Source organism: Mytilus galloprovincialis, chromosome 2, assembly GCF_965363235.1.
Source record: "Mytilus galloprovincialis chromosome 2, xbMytGall1.hap1.1, whole genome shotgun sequence".
In the NCBI taxonomy this organism is placed as follows: domain Eukaryota; kingdom Metazoa; phylum Mollusca; class Bivalvia; order Mytilida; family Mytilidae; genus Mytilus; species Mytilus galloprovincialis.
In genome coordinates, this window is record NC_134839.1 from 112979698 (window position 1) to 113007391 (window position 27694).

At 33.0% G+C, this 27694-nt stretch overlaps 1 protein-coding gene across 3 annotated transcripts; it reads right to left on the reverse strand.

The window, feature by feature from the left end:
• Positions 1-4432: 4432 nt before the first annotated feature.
• On the reverse strand, positions 4433-27591 carry LOC143065433 (transmembrane channel-like protein 7). 3 transcript variants are annotated; one of them, XM_076238998.1, is made up of 17 exons: positions 27441-27591; positions 25212-25329; positions 22874-23055; positions 22132-22204; positions 21582-21654; positions 20396-20568; positions 20020-20153; positions 16902-17046; positions 16261-16364; positions 13077-13221; positions 12374-12502; positions 11724-11798; positions 10836-10949; positions 9644-9849; positions 7532-7714; positions 5989-6067; positions 4433-5072 (listed from the first exon to the last, which is right to left on the reverse strand). In XM_076238998.1, the coding sequence occupies exons 2-17, from the start codon at positions 25305-25307 to the stop codon at positions 5010-5012; spliced, it is 1974 nt and encodes a 657-aa protein (XP_076095113.1). In that variant the 5' UTR covers positions 25308-25329; positions 27441-27591; the 3' UTR covers positions 4433-5009. The 3 variants fall into 3 exon arrangements, with proteins under 3 accessions (XP_076095113.1, XP_076095114.1, XP_076095115.1); XM_076238999.1 differs by having other exon boundaries at positions 25251-25329; positions 27441-27590; XM_076239000.1 differs by lacking the exons at positions 13077-13221; positions 16261-16364.
• Positions 27592-27694: the final 103 nt, after the last annotated feature.

The following is a 27694-nucleotide window of genomic DNA, read 5'->3' on the forward strand; positions in this document are numbered from 1 at the left end:
ATAACTCCTAAAGGGGTCAACTGACCATTTCAGTCATGTTGACTTATTTGTAAATCTTACTTTGCTGAACATTATTGCTGTTTACAGTTTATCTTTATCTATAATAATATTCAAGATAAATAACCAAAAACAGCAAAATTTCCTTAAAATTACCAATTCAGGGGCAGCAACCCAACAACAGGTTGTCCAATTTATCTGTAAATTTCAGGGCAGATAGATCTTGCCCTGATAATCAATTTTACTACATGTCAGATTTGCTCTAAATGCTTTGGTTTTTGAGTTATAAGCCAAAAACTTAATTTTACCCCTATGTTCTATTTTTAGCTGTAGCGGCCATCTTGGTTGGTTGGCCGGGTCACGCCACACATATTTTAAACTAGATACCCCAATTGTGATTGTGGCCAAGTTTGGTTTAATTTGGCCCAGTAGTTTCAGAGAAGAAGATTTTTGTAAAAGATTACTAAGATTTACGAAAAATGGTTAAAATTGACTATAAAGGGCAATAACTCCTAAAGGGGTCAACTGACCATTTCAGTCATGTTGACTTATTTGTAAATCTTACTTTGCTGAACATTATTGCTGTTTACAGTTTATCTCTATCTATAATAATATTCAAGATAATAACCAAAAACAGCAAAATTTCCTTAAAATTACCAATTCAGGGGCAGCAACCCAACAACGGGTTGTCCGATTCATCTGAAAATTGCAGGGCAGATTGATCTTGACCTGATAAACAATTTTACCCCATGTCAGATTTGCTCTAAATGCTTTGATTTTTGAGTTATAAGCCAAAAACTGCATTTTACCCCTATGTTCTATTTTTAGCCATGGCGGCCATCTTGGTTGGTTGGCCGGGTCACGCCACACATTTTTAAAACTAGATACCCCAATGATGATTGTGACCAAGTTTGGTTTAATTTGGCCCAGTAGTTTCAGAGGAGAAGATTTTTGTAAAAGTTAACGACGACGGACGCCGGACGCAAAGTGATGGGAAAAGCTCACTTGGCCCTTCGGGCCAGGTGAGCTAAAAATTGGTTTAAAGTAAGATTTTGTCGTTGATGACGTCATGAATTTTGAAGATTTATTGCACTAGTGCAATATTAGAATTTATTGCACGCTAACTTTTGGTTACGTTCTGTGGGAAATATTATATTGCTATACAATAATATCATATACATTAGAGGCTATTTTTATAGGTGACTGACACTGATTTAGTAGAGAAATTGATTGTTGTTGTATGATGTACTTCTAAACAGGAATTGGTTGGTGTTGTTACTTCATAATACTAAATGATAGCTTTATTGGTTGGTGATGTGTGGTGTACTTCTGAACAGTAATGGTAGCTTTATTGGTTGGTGTTGTACGATATACTCTTGAACAGGAATGGTAGCTTTATTGGTTAGTGTTGTACGATATACTCTTGAACAGGAATGATAGCTTTATAGTTTGGTAGTGTATGAAGTTATTCTAAACAGGAATGGTAGCTTTATTGGTTGATGTTGTATGATATACTCTTGAAAAGGAATTGTAGCTTTATTTGTTGGTGGTGTTTGAAGTTCTTCTAAACATTAATGGTAGATTTATTGGCACCAATGGTGGTGTCTGATGTATTTCCAAACAGGAATGGTAGCTTTTGTATGATATACTCTTGAACAGGAATGGTAGCTTTATTGGTTGGTGGTGTATGATGTACTTCTAAACAGTAATGGAGGTTTATTGGTTTGTGGTAAATGGTGTACTTCTATACAGGAAAGGAAGTTTTATTGGTTGGTGGGGTAAATCAGTAAGGGTAGCTTTATTGGTTATTGGATGCACTTCTAACACATAAATGGTAGCATTATTAGTTGGTGGTGTATGATGTTCTTCTGAACAGGCATGGTAGCTTTATTGGTTGGTGGTGTTATTCTAAACAGTAATGGTAGCTTTATTGGTTCGTGGTTTAAAATGAACTTCTAAACAGGAATGGTAGCTTTATTGGTTGGTGTTATATGATGTACTAATAAACAGAAATGGAAGCTTTATTGGTTGGTGGTGTATGGTGTACTTCTATACAGGAATGGTAGCTTTATTGGTTGGTGGGGTATGGTGTACTGCTGTACAGGAATGGAAGCTTTATTGGTTGATGGTGTATGAGGTACTTCTAAATAGGAATGGTAGCTTTATTGGTTTGTGGTGTATGGTGTACTTCTAAACAGGAATGGTAGCTTTATTGGTTGGTGATGTTATTCTAAACAGTAATGGTAACTTTATTGGTTTGTGGTTTAAAATGTTCTTCTAAACATGAATGGTAGCTTTATTGGTTGGTGTTATATGATGTACTAATAAACAGAAATGGAAGCTTTATTGGTTGGTGGTGTATGGTATACTTCTAAACAGGAATGGTAGCTTTATTGGTTGGTGGTGTTATTCTAAACAGTAATGGTAGCTTTATTGGTTTGTCGTTTAAAATGCACTTCTAAACAGGATTGGTAGCTTTATTGGTTGGTGTTGTCTGGGGTACTTCTAAACAGAAATGATAGATTTATGGTTGGTGGTGTATGGTGAACTTCTGAGCAAGAGTGGTAGCTTTATTGGTTGGTGTTTTATGATTTACTTCTATACAGGAATGGTAGCTTTATTGGTTGGTGGTGTATGATTAACTACTGTACAGAAATTGTAGCTTTATTGGTTGGTGGTGTATGGTGTACTTTTATACAGTAATGGTAGCTATATTGGTTGGTTGTATATGATGCACTTCTAAACAGGAATGATGGCTTTATTGGTTGTTGATGTATGGTGAACTTCTGAACAGGAATGTAAGCTTTATTGGTTGGTTTTGTTTGGTGAAATTCTAAATAAAAAGGAATGGTAGCTTTATTGGTTGGTGGGGTATGGTGTACTTCTAAACAGGAATGGTAGCTTTATTGGTTGGTGGTGTTATTCTAAACAGGAATGGTAGCTTTATTGGTTGGTGGTGTATGATGCACTTCTAACACAGAAATGGTAGCTTTATTAGTTGGTGGTGTATGATGTTCTTCTGTACAGGAATGGTAGCTTTATTGGTAAGTGTTGTATGATGTTCTTCTGTACAGGGATGGTAGCTTTATTGGTTGGTGGTACAACAAATGGAAGTTTTACAGCCCTCGCACAGTCAGCTCGGTGCCCGAAGGCGTTTGGTGAACGTTTGAATAATTTTGTGCCATCGGTCAGGAACGAGTGGTGGTCGCCATTTTGGGGGTTGCCATCTTGGTTTTGTGAGTTCTTTTTGGTTTGTTTACTATTTTGGTGTTATTTCTTCTTTCACAACGGCTGCTTTCAGGGCCAGTTTGGTCAGCTTGGCAGCCCGCTAACCTCGATGATGGAGTACTGGTAGATGAGTCGTGGACGTAGTTCTAAAGATGACAGGAAGAGTTATCAGGACCAAAGCTGTGAGGCAGTGAAATGAAGGTCAATCACCCAACACCTAGGATACAGCCCTCGGACGTTAATCGGCATAACACTCCCCATGATACAATGGTTTTGAAGTGCATGTTAACGCGGGTACGCCAACTACTACGTCTACTGTACGGCATGGATTGGTTTCTGTCATCTTAAGTAGTAAGTCGTTGATCATCTAACTGTAAACCCTCATCGAAGATAGCAGGTAAAGGAGAGCTGGCCCAGCACGTCCGTTCAGTTGTAATGACTGAGACATGACTGATTGAATGGGTTGGTGGTATATGATGCACTCTTGAAGACAAATGATAACTTAATTAGTTGATTGTGTATGGTGTACTTTTGTTTAGGAATGGTAGCTTTATTGCTTGGTGTTGTATTCTGTACTTCTGTACAGGGATGGTAGCTTTACTGGTTGGTGGTGTAGGGTGTACTTGTGAACAGGAATGGTAGCTTTATTGGTTGTTGTTGCCTGGTGTACTTCTGAACAGGAATGGTAGCTTTATTAGTTGGTGGTGTATGATGTACTGATAAACAGGAATGGTAGCTTTATTGGTTGTTGGTGTATGATGTACTGATAAACAGGAATGGCAGCTTTATTAGTTGGTGGTGTGTGGTGTACTTCTGTACAGGAATGGTAGCTTTATTAGTTGGTGTTGTCTGATGTACTTCTAAACAGGAATGGTAGCTTTATTGGTTGGTAGTATATGATGCACTCTTGAAGACGAATGATAACTTAATTAGTTGATTGTGTATGGTGTACTTTTGTTTAGGAATGGTAGCTTTATTAGTTGGTGTTGTCTGATGTACTTCTCAACAGGAATGGTAGCTTTATTGATTGGTTGTGTATGGTGTACTTCTGACAGGAATACTAGCTATATTCGTTGGTGTTATCAAAGGTGCTCTTGAGTGGTAATAGTAGCTTTATTGTTTGGTGGTGTGTTGTTTACTTTTGAATAGGAATGGTAGCTTTTTTTGCTGCTTAGGTTTTTAGGGTTGACAAAAAAAAAAAAGGAAATGAAAACAAAAATTTTTTTTTTATTATGGAACACAAACAACAACCATGACACTTTAAATAAAAACGAGAGGATCACCTGAGCCTGCTACCTCAAAAAAAAAATAAACATTTCAGGCAGCAACTCCAGATTATCAGAGTTTTTAGAAAAAAGCTGAGTAGAGAGATCTTTTTAAGCTGATCATTTCTGCAATTAATATTTTTGACATTGTGCCAAAACTATTCAAGATAACTGCTAAAACTGTGAAAATCAGTAAAATAAGATATTTCAGGGGTATAAACTCCCCAGGAATTGTTTATCTCCAACTTCCTGTGTAGATGCATCTAGTCATACTAATCTTTTTTGCTTTAACATTTTAAACCTAAATTTTTAATGATAACTGTCAAAAACTGAAAAGAAAATAAATAACTTTGTATTGATGCATCTCAAGAGATTTTTTAGATTTACCATCATCTCAAAGTTGATTATATATATGAAAATACTTTCATTTCAGATGAAATATTCAATATAGAGTGTTCAGATTTTCTCAAAATTTTAAGGTCAAAAGAACTTTGTCAAATGTCTTCTTCACTAGTGTTATTAGTTCCACATGATTCCAAGTTCTTGCATTTTTTTCATTCGTTGTCGATTATCTTCTCTTTCCTGTAAATATACATCAATTTTATTTTTTCATCAGATAAAAGAAAGAAAAACTGAAATACAAAACATTGATCCAAGCATAATTTGATATAGTTTCTTCTGCCTCTTTACCCAAACTAAAAACAAGTTTTTGAGACACTTTCTAAATAGTGTGCCACTATCATCAATAATTCTGCTTTAGAAGAAGGTCCTTGAAGGAAAAACTTAAACTGGTGTGGCTATGTATCATCACCAGGCACGTTTACTTGTGTGTTTTGGCCTGACCTACTTTTTATTTGTCAAAGTTTTTTCCCACTGGTACACATAACTTATAAGTCAACAAATGAAAACTACATTTGAGCTATTGTGTTTACTCTGTAGTCTGACACAAGGGATGCCTTTTGGACAAGAAAACTCAGGTTATTGGGAATTTGATGGGATGTGTTGAATGGGTCGAAGCAAAAAAGAGAAAATCTTGTAATAGCATACAGGTTGGGAAATGGCCAGGGGGATGAACAGTTCAGTACACTTTATTTTTTGGAAATCACGAGAAATCGTCCAATACTTAGCTACTTTTCACAACTTCAGTATAGTAGGGGTAGAATGATCATATAATGTTTTGTTGTAATAAAATGCTGAAAATAAACAATTACAGGAACTGCTGAAAGTTTGACATTTTTAAATACGAGGGCTGTTTAGCCAGTCAATGGTCGTTAAAAACTACCATCATCATTACAGGAACTGCTACCCATTCTTAAATGGTTTTTTAACCCTTCAAGAAATCAAATTAACAACAACACTTGGGTCCTTTGGTAAATGCATTACAAAAAATTGTGTTCTTGTAACCTGTAGTCCTTAAGCGGAGATGATTGTATTTCTGTACTTCAGGAGAGACAACAATTGTGGTTTTGATAGATAGAGTATTAACTGTGATACATACATGAGTAAGTTCTGCCTGGAGAAGAAGTCGATGCTGTTTCTCCCCTGCAAAGATCTTTCTCTGGTAGCTCAACAATGATCTGAAACAAACAATTTTGGCTCTTATTAAATGGAATTATTAAAACATTGACTATGTCTTATTCCATAAAACAATCGATAATTTTACAATGTACAAAATAGGACTATCGATAAGTCAACTTAAATTAGACTGATCTCTCATTTTCCCTTTACATAGTATAACAAACAGTATTGCATTTAAGTTTCTATTGTGGATTTATTATGATTAAATGGATACCAATTTTCGTGGATTTCCTGGGTATAGGTGAACAATGAAATTAAAAAGTTCAACAGACTAGACAAAACCACAATATTAAATATCCACAACTATGTAAGTTTTTCTTAATCCACCAAAAATTGGTACCCATGAAAATAGATTAAACCACAGTATTCATGCTCACTAAACAGACTGTGTCATTTGGTCTCTTTTGGAGAGTTTTCTCTGATTGGCAATAATACTTTGTTGAAGGCTGTACGGTGAACAATTGTTGTTAATTATTGTGCCATTTGGTCTCTAGTGTCATTGGCAATCATACCACATCTTCTTTTTTATAATAACTAATAATTACATTACATGTATGTTTCAGAAGAATCCTTTATTTTGATTGGATAACAATGCTTGTGCGTCATATTAAAATTCACCTTCATAACCCAATGTAGTTTAAAATTCATTATGACACGTGCTATCACAAAAAAGTGCACAGGTTATTTAAAGAAATATATGATAAAAAAAAATCGATTTTTTATTATCATAGCAAAACAATGTAATTACAGTATTGAATGCTTCTTTTAGTAATTTCATAGTGATCTTGCACACATTTTTAGAATGAAGCTCTTCGGCACTTAATACAAAATGTACTTCAGTCAACACTTTTACATCCCAATGAATTTACTAAAAGAAGCATTCAAATTTTACATAAGGTGTCATGTAAGATTCAAATTAAATAAGGTGTCATTTAAGATTCCTTACATAAGGTGTCATTTAAGATTCCTTACATAAGGTGTCATTTAAGATTCAAATTAAATAAGGTGTCATCTAAGATTCAAATTAACATGACTTATAGACAATCATTGGTTAGCAAAATAAATTATCCTCACTTTATTTATAGCTTGCTGCAAGACTGTAGGTTTTACTTCAATAATGCTTATTCATGTAAAACAAACTGATATTCTGTAATTTGACATCCTTTCGTGATTGTATTATTCAATCATTTTTTTTTTATGTTTTCATTGATTTTTAAATATTTAGAAATGGCACTAGGCAAGTATTTAATACTTTTAAACATTTTCCAATGTTTAGAAGGAAGATTTTCAAAAAGTTTATGGATATATATAGATGATAATATATTTTTGAAAAAGGGCAAGAACCTAAAAAAGTTATGTCTTAACTGTTACCATGGTTACCTAAACTAGATATAGGTGCACTTTTATCAATTCACTAAATGTGGTTAGTATATGTAAAATGAAACTGCTTCAGGATTACTTACACAAGGATAAGAAAGAGAGGAATGAGAACTGAATCAGAAGATAGCCATTGAAGGACCTCCTTTAATATATCCAAGTTTAGTTGTCTTTTAAACTTTCCATAGGCCTCTGTTGGTTTCTTGTCACTGAATGGACCACAATATTTCCCAGGGATTGATGTCTGGCCAAGCTGTATAACACGGTGACTTAAAAGACAATCTTTCAAATAATATTAATTATTACAAAAATATAACCTAAACATTGTCTTGTATGACATTAGAGAAAATTCTTTATAATGTTATTTAGCAAAGGCAACATAAAATATCCTCAGATGGCTGATACCATTTAGATAACCTAGCATTTCACAAAGTTCTATATCAAACTTTATCTTTGGTTTTCAATATAATCTGGCAAGAGTTTTCTACCATGTCATGTTTTGACCTTGACTTATCAACTGAACTTTTATGAACATTTTTGACTTGGAATTTCTACTAGATTAACAATAATCTAGGTTTACTTTGATTTACTGTTTCCAAGGCTGTAAAGCTTGGAAATTTTACACTTTAACTTTTGACTTATTCGAAACCCTAATTATTTCAACAATAATATCCTAATTAACATTTTCTGTAAGAAAACTTCAAATAATGAAAAAGTTCAGACTATATATACAACTTTCCTTGCAAAACCTTCTAAAATGTTACAACAAAATATTTTCTGAGGTTTAGCTAGTTTTTTTTTAAAGCTAATACTTTGGCTTTTTTTTAAAGCTAATACTTTGTTGTGCAGTATGGATAGCAATACTGTTTAATAAAGAAATTATTATTTCACTGGCAATAAAATCAAAAAGGCATTGGAAGAAATGACATTAGACAGAAATCAACTAAGACAACCTTATTACATTTGATTGACGAGAACTCAATCTTTACTATACTATAATTTTGGAGGTCAGGCAATTAACATTAGAAATGTAAGCAAACATGTTTCTGTCTGTTATAAGCTCAAAGAGCTTATATGTTATGTCCTTGTTTTAGTATACTATGCTGAATTCAAATAAAGCTGATTTATTATCTCCCTTACCTTCCAACTATAGATACAGGTGCTATTATTACCACCAGAGTTGTCAGCAGGAATCCCATGATGAATGCTGTGTTACGAGAGTGGTTTATTATCTCCCTTACCTTCCAACAACTACAGATACAGGTGCTATTATTACCACCAGAGTTGTCAGCAGGAATCCCATAATGAATGCTGTGTTACGAGACTGGTTTATTATCTCCCTTACCTTCCAACAACTACAGATACAGGTGCTATTATTACCACCAGAGTTGTCAGCAGGAATCCCATAATGAATGCTGTGTTACGAGACTGGTTTATTATCTCCCTTACCTTCCAACAACTCCAGATACAGATGCTATTATTACCACCAGAGTTGTCAGCAGGAATCCCATAATGAATGCTGTGTTACGAGACTGGTTTATTATCTCCCTTACCTTCCAACAACTCCAGATACAGGTGCTATTATTACCACCAGAGTTGTCAGCAGGAATCCTATAATGAATGCTGTGTTACGAGACTGGTTTATCTCCCTTACCTTCCATTGAAACATTGAAACATTTTATTTCACTAAAGGCCTCACATGAGGCCTGATAGTACAACAATATAACAAATAAGATATAATGCATGAACAAATAATTTACAAATGCATGAATAAATGGGAAGGTAAATATCATTTGTAAACTGACATTACAATTTACAGAACTTGGCTAAGCCAACAAGAACAAATTTATCTTTGCTGTTCATTAAATTAGAGAAACTCATAGTATTTTTAACTTTACAAATATCTGCAGGCAAAAATTTTAGCCTTTCAGCATCAAAGAAAGTACAATCATATATATAATGAAATTCATCTCCTAGCACATTGCTGTGTCATAAATCACATATTCTTTCTGATCTATCAATGCTATAAAATCTACCACATTCAATAGGTAACTTATGACTACTGCACCTATATTTACACAAATTAATTCTTAGATTCCAACAACTACAGATACAGGTGCTATTATTACCACCAGAGTTGTCAGTAGGAATCCTATAATGAATGCTGTGTTACGAGACTGGTTTATTATCTCCCTTACCTTCCAACAACTACAGATACAGGTGCTATTATTACCACAAGCGTTGTCAGCAGGAATCCCATAATGAATGCTGTGTTACGAGACTGGTTCCATCTTTTTATGGGGGGTTTACATGTATATTTAATTATGGCATAATTCAGGAAAAAGAAAACCAGGCTAGACAAGGCACCCAACAGTGGCATCAAAGGGCAGGCTATAGTTCCTACCTGTAATGTAAGATACAGAAGACAAGTTATAATAAGTTTTTCAGACTGAAATATTTACACAAAATAGAATTATCTTAATACTTTAAACAACAGGTGCCTGTATTGCTCATCCGTTACCTTATACTTATTCATTTATATTTCACATTGACACATTATGTGATATAATCCTAAAAGGATTTGATGGAGATGGGTTGACACTTTTTGTTGTTTTGTTTCAAATGATCTATCATAGCATTCAAGAGCATAGGCAAACATTTGATAGTTGTTCTAAATTTGTTTGTTAAGGACAGTAACTCCTAAGAATTATTTTTTGGTGGCAATGGGAAGAAGGTATATTTTGACATAATAAGCATTTTTAACTCATCAGATTTTCAATATCTATTACTGATATCAAAACATCTGACAACTTATGCATTGAAGCCTTCTGTTCTATCTTTAGCCACATGGCCATGTTGGTCGATTGCTCAACAGATCCACTTCCTGTATACAAAGTGATAGGATGTGTCGCTGGAATAGGTAACCTTTTCAGACTGGAAAATATGTGAATAGCTTGGAAAAACTATCAGAAATATTTGATAAGGTCAATAAAGTTCCCATAACTTCTTCGTCTGTTATCTTTCTTGGTGTTCCCAGCAGCTGTTTTCATCAACCAATTTTTCTCTTTTTGGCTCTTTGATATTTCACTCTTTCATTACAGACCATTACACACAAGGTGTAACCCAAACATTATAGGAAAAAATTACATTTGTACCCACACAATATATGAATAGGTATACATTTTTAAAATCTGAGTTATATGAAAAGAGTGGGGTAACAGAACCCAAGCAGCACCCATATCAATTACCCGTCGAGGTAGATAGAAACAAACTGAAACATAACACTAAATACCCCCAGGATGGTTCAGTTAAAGTTTGGTTAAAAATGATCCATTGATTTCAAAAGTTTTTTTTTTTTATCTAAATAACAAAATGAAATTATTATTATACCCAGACTAATCCCTGTCTATAGATCAAAACCAGTACAGCTGCTGATATATTAAACTCTGATTTCTCTTTGGTATATTTATACTTTGCAATACTCATTGCAGTACTAACAACAGCCTGAAAAGTATAAACAGAAACTACAACTACTAACAATTACTATAACAAAAACAAACAACAGCTCCAAAAACTTGAATTGCTCTCCGGGTTCTAAAGGTAGAAGTATACTCATCAGGACGTTTTTATTCCATTTCACTGCATCTGTTTTCACAATAAAATCAAAATATTATTTCCCTGGGTGTTTCAAAAAATATAATTTATTGTGCAAACTTTGTTTTATGTAAGTATTCTGTGTTTATTGAAGTATCTTTGTAGGATTTAAAAGCTATGCTGATCAGACCATTATATCTTGTACTGTTTTGTATCTTGAATCAAAAATGATTTGATTTGATAAATCCTTCTAGATTTAGTCCTATAGTATAAAAATACATTTTACAATGTTTTATTATTTTTGTCTTTTATGAATTAAATCTAAAACAAGTGAAAGTGTGAGCTATTGCTCACTGATGATACCCCGCCCCAATATCTTGGTAGACAGGAAGTTGATGAGTGATGAATCTGAAAACGCATCACACAGTATAGCTGACTTATAAACTCTGAAACCAAATTTCAGAAATCATTGTATTGTAGTTCCTGACAAAAATGCGACCAAAATTATTCATTGGATGGATGGACAAATGGATGGATGGACTGACAGATGGCAGACAGAGGTAAAACAGTATACCCCCACTTTTTAAAGCAGAGATAAAATAAAAAAATCTGATTGCTGTTTATTGAGTCAATTTAACAAGGCACCATAGGACAGCAATATTAAAGTATACAGAAGTTACTTACATGCACAATTGTATCCATAATAACCAGTTTGTAAAACTCCTGGCCAATCACTGTCCCTGTACATCCTCCTGTTAACTGGAAAATAAGTATTTTAATAATGTCATTGTATACCAGTTATGAAATTTATGGCAAAACATCAAAATATGCACTTACAATACATTTCATTGCTTTTTGAACATTTCAATCAATTAAAACTTTTTTTCACTGTTTGAATTTCTGCAACACTATCAAATTTGTACATTCATTTTGCCATACACAGCCAAACTACAGAGCTCCAAAGTTTCCAGCACTTTCATCAACGTTATTCTGTAGGGTAGTGTGGAAATTATTTATGTACCGTAAATACATAATCTTGATTCCTGTACAACTGAGAGAGTATGACCATCTGATTAGATTTTAATTTCCTAAATATTTTGTGCAGAATAAAATCAAACCTTTTCACCTGTTTGCTCAACATGTGTTGGAAATGAGGATGCATACATTTTTGTCACGTGATGATGGAAGTCGCATGACAGATTGGTCTGAAAACCTTTTTCTGGAACTGACCTTATAAGAGCAAACAAGTAATCCATACTAAGGATAAAGATTCTTCGCAGCGTAATACTCAGCTCTCTCCCCACTCACATAATGTTCTATAAGATATGACTTACTTCTGTAGAGTTTTTGTAGAGCGTGACAATTAGAGCAAACAAGTTAGCCATTCTTAGGATAAAGATTCTTGACAGTGTAATACGCAGCTCTTTCTTCCCACTTGAATAGTGTTCTAGATAACCTGGTAACTGAAATAAAAACATATGTAAGAGGCATTATAATAAATGATAATTCCTTCTCTCATGCAATAATAAAAGAGAGTGTCCCTTTTTAGATTCTTGAATAATATAATGAAATAAGAAGAAGTGGTATTATTGCCAATGAGACAACTCTTAACAAGTGACAAACTATATGTCAGAGTACAGCCTTCAGCAATGAGCATAACCTTAACTGTATAGTAAGGTTGGAATGACAAATGTAAAACAATTAAATCAAGATAACTAATGATCTATGTACAAAAAAAAAAAAAAATGGAAAAAACAAATATGATATAGCAGCAAATTACAACCACTAAATTACAGGCCCCTGGCTGCATGGCTAATGGGGGCAGAGCAGTCATCTATGCAGTATGGGCTTTGCTCATTGTTGAAGGCCGTACTCTAACCTTTAGTTGTTAGTTTTTGTGTCATGTGGTCTCTTGTGAAGAGTTGTCTCATTGGCATTCCTACCACATCTTCTTTTTTATCTTACAATGACAAAAAATTCTGAAAGGAAATTGAGGATTTTCATCTGATTTACAGAATATTGAAATAAAATCAATACCATAGAAACAATCAGTGGTATTATGATGTTGATCAAACTGAAGATTATAGATGGTAGGTACACGCTCAGGAAATCTTTACTGTCAGAAAACTTCTCATACAGTACCAGCCAAACAATGGTAGCACATCCTCCACCAATCAAAATACTGAAAAATATAGATAAATATCACATGGGAGATACAGTCAGGAAATCTTTACTGTCAGAAAACTTCTCATAGAGTACAAGCCAAACAATGGTAGCACATCCTCCTCCAATCAAAATACTGAAAAACATATATAAATATCACATGGGAGATACAGTCAGGAAATCTTTACTGCCAGAACACATCTATAAATCTTATTCACCTCAAATGTATGAGACAACAATTTTTTTCTTTTACCGTATAGCTTACCAAATGGTACATACAATGTCAATTGAACATACCTTGAACATTAACCACACAATTTTCTTATATATACATAGAGAATATCATATAGCTTTTTCAATATCGCATCCGTATCAACCCGAGACACCAATATAATCCCAAGAGCTCTGCTCGAGGGATTATATTGGTTGAGGGTTGATATGGTGTGTGATATGGAAAAAGCCATATCATATACACTTTATTATATACATAAATTTCAAGTAGATGTTTTTTATGTGACATGACGTCATACAGATAAGGAGGATTGAAGTGACGTCATACAGATTATAGGTTTGACATGACGTCATACAGATTAGGGTTTTGATAAAGCTTTTGCAACAGTGACTGCAATCGATGACGTGACGTCATACAGATTAAAGGTGTGATAAAGCTTTTGCAACCATGCTGATATCGATATCATCACGGGTGGCTGATACAGTACGCATGCCATTGATTGTATTACACATACAATCTATCTGTATTTACTACTAAGTATATAATAAATGCTTATATAATACAATATCTTTTTCAATATCAGTTAAGAAAACATTTAACTCACAATTACGGTTGAAAATTTCCAAATTAAAACTTTTGACCAAATCATATTTCAAACAAAATGGAAATTTCAATGTTACTTGAGAATTACTTTAATTTATACTAAGGATTAACATTATGGTTTTAAATAGATGCACTGCTGTAAATCTTAAAGTCATAAGAAACCTCAAATTAAAAAAAATTATGCATATGTTTTTTTATAACTCAATGGGTAGTTTTCATTATAAAACTTATGTAGATATAGGAAGATGTGGTGTGAGTGCCAATGAGACGTACACACATTTTTTTCTGAAGAAAATTCTTTAATTTGTTCATATTCAAATCACACTTTATTTTAATTGCTTCCTTCCTTACAGGAAGCAATTCCTGACATATTTTCCGTATGCAGTGACCTCAGTGTGACCCATCTGGTGATCGCCGAACGCATGGATGTCCTCAAAATAAACTATTATCTGATTGTACATGTCAAACACGTGCTCAAATCCATGCTTTTTTGTTGATTGTTGACAAACAGGTGACAATTGTTAAACATAGGCTTCAAAACACGACCTTTAATTACCTGCTATATTTTCACAACAACACTGACGGATTGAAAAAAATTGATGATTATACGAAATTTATGCAAAAAAAATGATAAAATCGTGCACAGAAGACTAAGTTTATGATGTTTGTATGCATTGGTTCAAGAATTGGAATAACATTATTTTTCACCGGTCACTCGTTTCATATGACTTTAAATTACAATGATATATGTAAAAGGAGGCAAAGATACCATACAGATATATACAAACTCATTAAACAAAAACAAACTAACAATGTAAAGGGAAAAACTTAAAAACATTGAAAGACAAAAATCAGTACACACAATACAAAACATAGAACACTGAAACTGAGCAATATGAACTCCACATAAAAAATGGGGTGATCTCATGTGCTTTAAAAAGGTCCCCCTCCACATGAGTCACCCTGAAATACTTTACTCATTATGTAAAATACCTTACTAGAAAGTTTATGTATTGGTTCACCTCTAAAAATTACAAGTTTAAAAATGTATTTAATCATGTTAATAATATGTTTTTTCAGTAAAATAAAATCAGCTTGTGACTGAAATTAAAGGCAATGACCAGTTGAACTTAATTTTCAATTCATATTTGAGAAAATTATAAGTTTTAAGGAGGTAGACCTAGGTTAAGGAAATTCTTAATATCATCAATACGTTTGTGTCAAGTTTCAACCATTTTCATTTTTATATTCGAAGCTTCTAGATTACATAGATTATTTCCAAATACTTAAAATACATTAATGAAAAGTGAATTTAACAAACTGATTCAAAGAGTTATCTCCATGAACCAAGGTCTTATACCTTTAACAATAAGTTTATGAAAACTCTATACCACAATTTTTTGAATGTCAGGATTGATTGATTGGTTTTTAATATAAAAAAGAAGATGTGGTATGATTGCCAATGAGACAATTGTCCACAAGAGACCAAAATGACACAGACATTAACAACTATAGGTCACAGTACGGCCTTCAACAATGAGCAAAGCCCATACCGCTTAGTCATCTTAAAAAGGCCCCCATATGACAATGTAAACCAATTCAAACAAGAAAACTAACAGCCTTATATTTAAATAAAAAAATGAATGAAAAACAAATAAGTAACACATAACAAACAACAATCACTGAATTACAGGCTCCTGACTTGGGACAGGCACATACAGAAATAATGTGGCGGGGTTAAACATGTTAGCAGGATCCCAACCCTCCTCCTAACCTGGGACAGTGGTATAACAGAACAACATAAGAACAAACTATAAAAATCAGTTGAAAAAGGATTAACTCATCAGATGGACAAAAATACAAGTGGACATGGCCGGGTAATTGTACGTCCCGACAACAAAGACACTAGGAACAGATCTGATAGTATTCCCAGTTATCTGACAGTTAGTTCAAAGCCACTAACAACTAATAAAAAAAATCATGCATCTAAGACTAAACACCACTTTCAGCCGGATTGCGCTATTTTGTGGCAGTCTTTTTTTATCTTTGGAGTAAGCCAGAGTGCCAGGAGTAGAATTTAAGAAAATATTTTATAAAGTCTTTAACATCCAGTCACGTAATAACGCAATATTTCAAAATAAAAAACAAACATTTTATATGTAACAAAACAGTAACGAAAAACGAAATTTAGAAGTGTAACAAATAAGACCACAATTATTTTACATGGTTATTCCCCAGGCAAGAATTCTACTAAAAATGATTGTATATGTTTCTCTCCTGTTCCTTCTCTTTGATCTGGCTTTAGCTTTGTCTTCTGATATATTATCCTGATCAGCAAAACAAAAATATCTTTAATGCAGTTATAAATATGTACATAAAAAAATACATAACATAGGAGGCATTTTTTTTTACCTAAAACACCATTTCATAAAATTATTTTATTTTATTTGTAATTTTTACAAAATTTTTTTTTTTTACAAACCATCCATAACTGAATTAATAAGATTGTCTTCCCTCCCATCCAGACCAACCAATATCAATCATGTAGCAGCCCTAAACAATTCAGTTGAAGATGTCGCACGGTTCTTTTTCTTCATGAAAACAAATTGTAAAGTATTTTGCATGAACACTTTGTCTAGCCTGCAATTGATGTCCATAAAATTGGAAAAACTTGAACCTTAGACTGAACCTAAGGGTTGATGATGTCAAATCAAGGATGGCAATGCATCCCTTTCACAACATAAATATGTTGTACGCTTGAAAAAATACAACGTAAAACAATGACATTTTCAAGTGGTATTGAAAATTGTATATATAGTTGTGCATATCAATGTTTTATGAATGTGTTTTATGGACTTGCTTACCTTGAGAACACTAGATATCCCCACACTCAGATTATTTGAGGCATCTGCAGATGTAACACCGTGATCCCAGGATGAAAAAATAATCGATGAAAACTTGAATCTTGATGAAAATGAAGCTGACTTTGGTCTATCAGAACCACCTAAACTAATAAAAAATGATTATAGAATAAAAAAATTATAACACAGAAAAACAATCAACAAGAAACTGAATAACTCATGAACATTCAAAGTGCAAGAGCTTAAAATATCAGTGTTGTTTGGTCACAAGTTAACCAGATGCTCCGCAGGGCGTAGCTTTATACGACCGCAGAGGTTGAACCCTGAACGGTTAGGGCAAGTATGGACACAACATTCAAGCTGGATTCAGCTCTAAATTTGGATTGTGATTAAATAGTTGACACAGCATAGGTTTCTGACACAGAATGAATGTGTTCTAATGAACTTAAAATTTTTGTTTCTCTTAGAGCAATTCACTATGCTGTTGAATATTAATCCTCTCAAAAAAATGTTTGAAGAAATTTTCTTTTTTATTTATGAAATTTCAAATGAGAAAAATTGAACCCAATTTTTTTAATCACATCCCCCTTTCCCTTAGGCAGCAACCATTTGATTTTCTGGGGGGGGCTATGGTTTTTTTTGGAAAAAAAAGTTTGTTTCCAGTTTTTGGAGAAAAAAATAATTTGTTTTTGACCATGAGAAAAAAAAATTGTTTGTTTCACCCTCAGCTGCCACTATATGTAATGCTAAAATAGAAAGAAAAAAATTGTTTTCGACTTGTCGCCAAAAAAATAGATTGTCTTTCGCCGAAGGCTAAAAAAAAAGTTTGTCCAGAAAAAAAAAACCATAGCCCCCCCCAGAAAATCAAATGGTTGCTGCCTTATTCCAAAACTAATCTCAATTAAAATTTCTAATGGAGTTTGCAACAATAACTACTCATTTAAATACATCATAAAATATTAAGATGTAAAAAAACTGCTTGTTATCACTGAATGGTAAAGATTATTTTAATTTATCAGTTGGTAGTAAAAAGTGAATATACATTGTATATTGTATATAACAAAGATTTAAGTTGATTCTGGACAAAGAAAGATAACTCCAATTAAAAAAAAATCTTGCTATTGCACAATATTTTGCAATTAGATATTTCTTGCTTACTATTCTGGACAAAGAAAGATAACTCTAATTAAAAAAAAATTTGATATTTCACAATATTGTGCAATTAGATATTTCTTGCCATTGCGCAATACTGTGCAATTGAAAAGACTTGCTATTGCACAATACTTAATATAATAATTTTAGATCCTGATTTGGACCAACTTGAAAACTGGGCCCATAATAAAAAATCTAAGTACATTTTTGGATTCAGCATATCAAAGAACTTCAAGATTTCAATTTTTGTTAAAATCAGACTAAGTTTAATTTTGGACCCTTTGGACTTTAGTGTAGACCAATTTGAAAACAGGACCAAAAATGAAGAATCTACATACACAGTTAGATTTGGTATATCAAAGAATTTTTGATGAAATCAAACAAAGTTTAATTTTGGACCCCGATTTGGACCAACTTGAAAACTGGGCCAATAATCAAGAATCTAAGTACATTTTTAGATTCAGCATATCAAAGAACCTAACTGATTCATTTTTTGTCAAAATCAAACTAAGTTTAATTTTGGACCCTTTGGACCTTAATGTAGACCAATTTGAAAACGGGACCAAAAGTTAAGAATCTACATACACAGTCATGACAGTTAGATTCAGCATATCAAAGAACCCCAATTATTCAATTTTGATGAAATCAAACAAAAGTTTAATTTTGGACCCTTTGGGCCCCTTATTATGTTGGGACCAAAACTCCCAAAATCAAACCCAACCTTTCTTTTATGGTCATAAACCTTGTGTTTAAATTTCATAGATTTCTATTTACTTATACTAACGTTATGGTGCGAAAACCAAGAAAAATGCTTATTTGGGTCCCTTTTTGGCCCCTAATTCCTAAACTGTTGGGACCTAAACTCCCAAAATCAATACCAACCTTCCTTTTGTAGTCATTAACATTGTGTTTAAATTTCATTGATTTCTATTTACTTAAACTAATGTTATTGTGCGAAAACCAAGAATAATGCTTATTTGGGCCCTTTTTTGGCCCCTAATTCCTAAACTGTTGAGACCAAAACTCCCAAAATCAATCCCAACCATTCTTTTGTGGTCATAAACCTTGTGTCAAAATTTCATAGATTTCTATTAACTTAAACTAAAGTTATAGTGCGAAAACCAAGAAAATGCTTATTTGGGCCCTTTTTGGCCCCTAATTCCTAAAATGTTGGGACCAAAACTCCCAAAATCAATACCAACCTTCCTTTTGTGGTCATAAACCTTGTGTTAAAATTTCATAGATTTCCATTCACTTTTACTAAAGTTAGAGTGCGAAAACTAAAAGTATTCGGACGCCGGACGACGACGACGACGACGACGACGACGACGACGACGACGACGACGACGACGCCGACGCCAACGTGATAGCAATATACGACGAAAATTTTTTCAAAATTTGCGGTCGTATAAAAACATTCATTGGTATGAATTCTTCAATTAGGTATTACAAATGTATTTTATTATGCCCACCTGCCTTTTAAACCTGGGGAGCTTATTGTTTTACCCCTGTATGTCCATCCATCCCTTTGTGGTTATATAGTCATTCAACATAATTTCTCCTACAGTTTGAATCCTAGAAAGTTTTCACTTGGCTGTCTGTATGTACATATATTGGAGGTGTGAATGTGGTCAGGGTTTTGATTTTTATTCATGTTCATATATGCCCTTTTGGGAGATAGTTGAACTTTGTCATTTTTGGGGTGTAAGCAGTTAAATGTTGTAGTTCCTGATAAATCCTCCTACAGTTTAATGCTATGAAGTTTTCACTTTGCTGTCTGTTGTACATATTTTTCATCTGTGGGGGGAATCTATTGTCTCCCAGACACAATAATATCTCAATCTGATGTCAGATCAACATATCTTAGTCAGATCAACCCTAATTATTGAGTAGAAATACCAGATGTATGAAGATGAATAACTTTCAGTTTGGAGGAGTTATCTTACCTTTAAATTTTAGAAAATCTTACTTATTTAGGATAACAAACAGACTACCAAAGTATGTCAACAGTATCATCATTAAATAGGCCAGCGCAATGTGATAAACTCCATCAATGACCTCTGGATAACCTCCATAAAACAGCCAGCTCTCCCTAATGGCTCCCTATAAATATAAAAAAAAATCATGCCATCTATAAGGTCAACTTCATTCTTTTCATAATTCTCTCCAGACAGTTACAATTATCAACAGCAATGGTAAATTGCTTTTTTTACTTTTTTTTGTTTTTTGTTTTTGTTCTTTTATATATATCATGATGATCTTAAGGATTTTTCGCATCTTACAAAGTAAAGTTAGCTAGATCTTTAATTTTTTTCCCCTACATTTTTATGGTACCCTATAGTTACCTCTCCATCAATGAAGTTCATCCATTCTAGTTCTTGTGAGATGTTGTTGTAGTTAAATGTTACAGCTGTTGGTATGACAACCACTGACAACCAGACTAATGACAGGAACAAGTTTAACAGGATAACCCATCTAACAAACACAAATAATGAACCAATACTAGAACCAAAATTACCTACAAAACAAGGGAGATAATCAAACACAAATAAAACATCAATACTTGAACCAAAATTACCTACAAAACAAGGCAGCTAATCAAACACAAATAAAACATCAATACTAGAACCAAAATTACCTACAAAACAATGCAGCTAATCAAACACAATTAAAACATAAATACTTGAACCATAATTATCTACATTACAATAGCAGCTGATCATAAAAAAATAAAGCATCAATGCTTGAACTAAATTTACCTACAAAACAATAGCAGATGATCATACTAGGTAACTATTACAGGAAAATAAACTAGAACATAATGTATTTAGCTACAGTAGCCTACAGTTATATAAATGGGGGGTTTAATGTCCAGTGGCAAATGTACAGTTATATCAATAGGGGGTTTAATGCCCAGTGGCAAATGTACAGTTATATAAATAGGGGTTTAATGTCCAGTGGCAAATGTACAGTTATATCAAGACAAACCATATGTTGATGTAATATAACCTTGCTTTGTACTGGACTAACATGCTGTTTCAGATTGTCAACATGCTAATTCAAAAGGTAACAGTATGCAGGAGGATTAATTAACTGATCACAACACTTTATTCCACCTCTGGCAGACCAGTCTTTACTCTCAGTCCTAAATGTTATGTCATTAATATCCCAGGAGGTAGTTATAATTTTCTTTGGTTTAACCTTTCCAGGGTAAAATCCTCCTCCATTTTTCTAAATAAAATGTTGACAAGGAGATTTATGGTATCATTACTTATGAGACAACTATTCACCAGATTCCAGATGACATGGATTCTAGCATCTATACTATAGGGCATTGTCTGGTCTACAACATTTACCAAGATCCAATAAATCAACTTAAACAGCAACAGACAATGACAGAGAAAATTTCAAAATTCATCTCTAAAATACTTTTATTCATGAAAAATAACCATGAATAATGATTGGATTAAATTTATCAAATAATAAACAGAACTTTTTGTATTATTTATAGTTCCATGCTCATTCACTTACTTTCTATATACTTGATATAAGACTTGAAGATAGGATTTTCTGTACCTTTGATTTTCCACCTTCTATACCATACCTTAAAACAAACATGTAAGTCTGCTTTAACAAACTCTTTTATATACTAATTAGATGTCTGAAATATCATAGATATTATCTCATATTCGAGTGGAATGATCTTTCTTTAAACATTGACAATGTTCCATATTTTAACATCTGTTATTAACTCATATCAGCGATCATGAAATTGTGAGTGACCTTCATTAGAAGTTTAATGTTAATAGAATGTATAACCTAAAGGCAACTCATTGAAACATGAACTATAGTTGTTTATTACTGCATCATTTGGTCTATTGTGGAGAGTTGTCTCATCGGCAATCATACCACATTTTCTTATTTTTATATTCAACTTATTAATATATATCAATGATTATTGCTTTATAAAATGTAGGCTACATAAACTTTGTATATCTATTACCAATCATAAAATAAAGAATAAGTATGAACAAACAGTTCATGTTATTTATGTATTTACCATAGGGCAAAGACAAATTACCTTGATATCATGTTTAAGTAGCTGGTACATAGTCATCTTGGCTCTGATGTTAGTATTCTTTTTTGGTGAGTACCTGTTATAAAAGCCATAATATCTTAAATAGTTCTAATGAGTTATACTGTGAGGTACTACTGATAAAAATTCCCGTCCTCACATCAACAAATATTACATATCAAACATACATCACAACTAAGTACACAACTTGTTAACTTCAAAACGCAAACTTCTTTTAATCTGTATCCACAAACATACATCACATGGTAAAATTTGCCATTCAAATGGACATGGAGGTTATGAAGGCACATTAAAAATTCCCTAACAACCAGCATACTTCTTTCAGTGGAATACCTTCTATTTGCTTATATTTAGCTTTGTATCGCATACATGTATTAATGTAAATCTGTAATCGTCAATACAACATACTAGAAATCACTAAATTGACAATGATAAATAAAACACTGAATACAGAACACTGTATGTGTATGCAGACATTTTAAGGTAATGGGCTATTCTGTGCTTTTTTTTACAGCTACTTTTTTACATAGATCAAGGACTATTAAATCTTTCAAGTTACTTTACTGACTAATGTATTATTTATTTTGACTATTCTTTACTGTATATTACAATAATACTTCTTAGATCGTAAACATGATAAATGTTGAATACCATTGGAATAATTTGAAATTTAACTTAATATTTTTCTAGTGAATACTATTATACAATAATACAGAGATTTACTTACATCTTTTCTCCCGTATGTAAAATATCTTCAATATACATGTCAACCAATCCATCATGATAAGAGAATTCACGGTCATTCTGACGTGAAATACCATGACTTTTCCTTTCCAATGCAGACCCTGATAAAACTGTTTTAGTCAGACTCTGGGACATAGAATGATGTCTGTTCAGTTTAAAAGATGCCTGTAAACAAATGTCACATGCTAATAACAGTAGGTAAATATTAACTGATCATGCTGATAGCAAAATCAAAAGCTCAAACATATCAAAAAAATTAAATGGAAAACAACTGTCATATTCCTGACTTGGTGCAATCATTTCCTTTTGTAGAAAATGGTGGATTAAACCTGATTTTATAGCTAGTTGAACCTCTCACTTGAATGAGTTGCTAACAATTCTATTATCATCATTATATTGACAACAATGTGTGAGCAAAACAAACAGACATAATCAGTAAATTTTGTTTTATTCTGAATTTTTTACCAATCCATTTTCTCTGTCCATAAAGTTCATATCACTGATTTTGAATGAACTTGAAAGACTTATACAGGTGATCTATTTGGTAATATGATTTCTCATAGTTAGCATTAACATACTGGTTTGACATAATTTCATACCACAGAAATCACTGCAAAACTTTTACACATCATTCATGTCATTTAAATTGGGATCTGGTGTATATCAGTTTTATCTGCAGTCATACCACATCTCTCTACATTCATACTGAACTCTAAATGACTTTACAATTCTTGCTAAATAACTCCCAGGTGAATTTGGATTTTTTTATGTTCAGAAGTATCAACTCTGACTTCAAGGAAAATAAAAGGTTTGACTGTCTATGATAATGATGATGCACCACTCTTTGACTTCCATTGGTTGTTTCTGTATTCTGTCATCAGGGGCGTAGCCCCTTTGTTAATGAAGTGAAATCACAAACCGAAGGGCGAGGGGTCTGGGGGCTGCCTTAGGCCCCCAGTGGGTCCAGGGCAGTGAAGCCCCCCTGACGCTCCGCATATATAACGTTTTAAAACAGTAACAACCGTATTAAAATTTGTACATTTTTGTTATGTTTTTATTGTCAATTATTTAACTTCAAAATGTTTGAGTCGAATGAAGACATTAAAAGCATGTGTTATTTTGGTGTTTTTTGTACGCCGTGAGAGCTTTTAAAATTACGGAGATTTGTGCCATTTTTTAGTATTTTTATTGAGAAAAGTAGATATAAAAATAAGGAGATATGGTATAATTGCCAATGAGACAACTATCCACCAAAGTGTAAATGGAAGTGGATGTAAGCAATTTTGTGAAGTTCGAATGGAAGTGGATGTAAGCAATTTTGTGAAGTTCAAATGAAATGGATGTAAGCAATTTTGTGAAGTTCAAATGAAGTGGATGTAAGCAAAGATGTATATAAAAAAAAACATAATCATGAACATAACCACAATACTATATTCTGTTAGCCTAAACATATCAAAACATTGATTCAATCTTTTGAATTTCTAACTTGAAGTCATATTAATTCTGTTCAGAAAAAAAGAATCCCAAACGACGTTTTTTTCTTAACAGCAAGTGCGTCAGTAACTTTTTCAATATCAATTTCCCAATGTTTGTATGTATGAAGGATGGTCACAGACTAGAAAGTCTTTCTGTATGCATTGTAGAGCAGACATAAGTTATCACTCTTCTCATTACGCTAAAAATTCTCTCTGCTGTTGCTGTTGTCACCCCCTTTATCACTAGAATCAGCAGACAAATGTAAATGTTTGAATATAGGTCACTGTTTGTCACTGGCAGAGTTTCTGCAAGAGAGGATGGCTTTGGGGTCCGCTGCCATATCCCACCTTACAATCCATCGTTCAACTTCCTCGCGAAATTGTGCAACATTGTTAACAGTAAGGTCATTTATATACGTCTCAAATAATATGTTGATTGCTTCCTAATTAATCCTATTTGGCTTTGTTGATATGAAATACTGGGCAGAAAACCGCTCTTCGTTAGAAACTAATCTGCATGTAAGTTCTTGTATCAGGTAATCAAGAAAAGATAGAAAGTTTCAAACATTGTACGTTTCCAGTACTGACTGGGTGTTTCAGCTGGTACATTTACGTGATGCCGCTGTCTATCGGCAGCTCTCAGTATTGAAAAGACACAAACAATCTACAAATGTTTAACAAATATCATGTTCATAATAGATAATAGATGCATCACTCTGTCCGATTCCGATTGACCAATTCATCTGTTTCTCTCTCTCTTTTTTTGTTTTTGTTTTTTTGTGTGAAAACGACGTGGATACACGTGCTGTCGTGCCTCCGGGTAGCTACGCCCCTGGTTATACTCACTGTTACAGAATTCTGCAATTGTGACCTCAAAAGACTTACTGGTGAAGTGGCTTCACTTCTTGGCTTCTGTCGATTGTTGCTGTACTCTGCATACATGATGTGACTTCATCTGTCATACCTACGCAAAATGTCAATTATATATATATATCTATTATATGTATTAAAAGGAGAACATGGAGAATGCACAATGTGGGGCAAATTAACTTGGCCCTAAAATTTAAATGTAATTTGAACATATGAAGTCCTACAGAATTAAATGAAGATCATCATGAAGAACCAATGTGCATGAGCTTTTAAAAGATTTTGCTAGTTTATCATGTTTATTGAAAGCATTCATGACCAGAAACAGTATTTTTTTTCAATTTATATTTCACTTATATCAATTTATATCTTGACAAAACAAATGTTTTACTTTCATTTAGTGTAAATGGACACAGTAAATTTTATATAATTTTAAAAAATATGTTTATATGTATATCTGTATATATATTTTGTCCTATAAATGTTCTACAAGTCTCTGATAAATCTTTTTTAAGATTGGTGCATGGAATGCAAATGTTTTAATGTTTCATGTTTATTTCTGTGAATCTCATTTTATGTTTGAATATGTAGTGAGACTATAATAAAACATTGAATCTATAATTAATGACTTTGGAGTATGTGAAATTTCTTAAGCCCAGTACATACATGACATAACTGTTGCAAACATGTATGGGAGCGATCAAAATTTTGGGCAAACAGCATGACAATGTAATAATGCAAAACAGGAAGATTAATAGATAGATAGATGGCCTTTAAGGAGACTCGTGGGTACAAAAATTTCAGCAAAAAATTAAACTTTTGTTTTTTCATTACAAATTTTATTTATTACACTATTAGTTATTTATTACTTTATGATATGGTACAAAATTCAACCAAAAATATTGTTTCCTTTTGTCCCTATAGATGACTTTTAAAATGTTTATAGCATTGAAAAAGCTCCAAATTATTGCCCTTTGTTGCAAAAATGCCATATTTTGGCATTAAAATTGAAATATCTTCTATCCTCATCGGTGACCAGACCAATATATTTTTATTATTGCATAGCAATATAATATTTCCCACAAAAAGTAACAAAAAGTTAGCGTGCAATAAATTCTAATATTGCACTAGTGCAATAAATCTTCAAAAAACATAACGTCATCAACGACAAAATCTTAGTTTAAACCAATTTTTACTTTCAAATATTATATTGCTATACAATAAAAGTTTTTTAAAAGGGTTAGTGCATGAATATTGGGGAATATTATTAAAAAAAAGAAAGATTTATATCTGTGAGCCCCCTCAACTGGCTTCGCCTATAGTCATATAAGGGTGGTATCAATTTAAATGGGGATACCTTCCATGATGAAAAACGGTAAAAATCTTGCCACATGACGTTAACAGTAATTTTTAGTGCATAACGATGGAATGTTCACTCTCTTTTAGACAATAAAAAAATCTACTTACTTTGACAAATTACATTAAATTTTTCCCCAAAATGACAGTAACAATAAATATGAACAACGATAAAATTTTAACCAATTTCACACTAACAGTAGCTGAAAATGACCTTTTGACGCCAGACAGTAAAGGGCATTTTACTACCCTCTTTTATACTATTAGTCCAAATAATCATATAATTATGACGTCTTTAATAATAATATGTAGGAAGGACTCAGGAGTCACAGAGAAAATCCAAATAGCCTTGCAGGACGTCATAAATGGAAGTTTTTAACAACCTTGACTAGCTATACAGCCCTTGCACGATCGGCTAATTATTTGGACTAATATACTATATAGTATACTGTTTTTTTATATTAAAAGAAAGCTATAAGCAGTGGGTCTCATTGGAGTCTAAGCGTTACGCAGGATTGCCGATTTTTAGTAATCGTGACACGTGAAAGTTCAAATTATTGTGCTGTTAAAACGGAAAATGAAGTCTAGCAGGACACTGGAACTTACAAAAAATTCAGAATTGCTTACGTACATAGTGTAAGTGGGATACGGGAATCTGACAAAACAGTAAGCGTGATACGGGATCAGTACGCCCCAATGAAACCCCTAAGCAAAGCCAAAGAGCCTTACTATAGACTGATAGAGGGCAAATAGTTCTAAACAATTTTTATCTCTTTCTCTAAGCATACTTCTAGAGTGTGTACTGCACAGTGTGCTTATGCCTCTATAATATATGTTTTGAATGGATTTTACCTATTTTCTCGAAACAGCAATTTTGCAATATTGAATTTCCCACCACATAGCTGAAATATTCATACAAATATCACTGCACAGTACTTCATCCACAGAACCTTTAAAAAATTCAATTATACATTGTATATCATATAAGTGAATTGAACTTATTAAATCTGTATTTGAGTAAATATTCAAAAATTTATAGCTCTATCTGGGGTATTTTTTTACTAAATACCTTTCAGATAGGGAGAAAATAAGTGATTCTTAGTAGG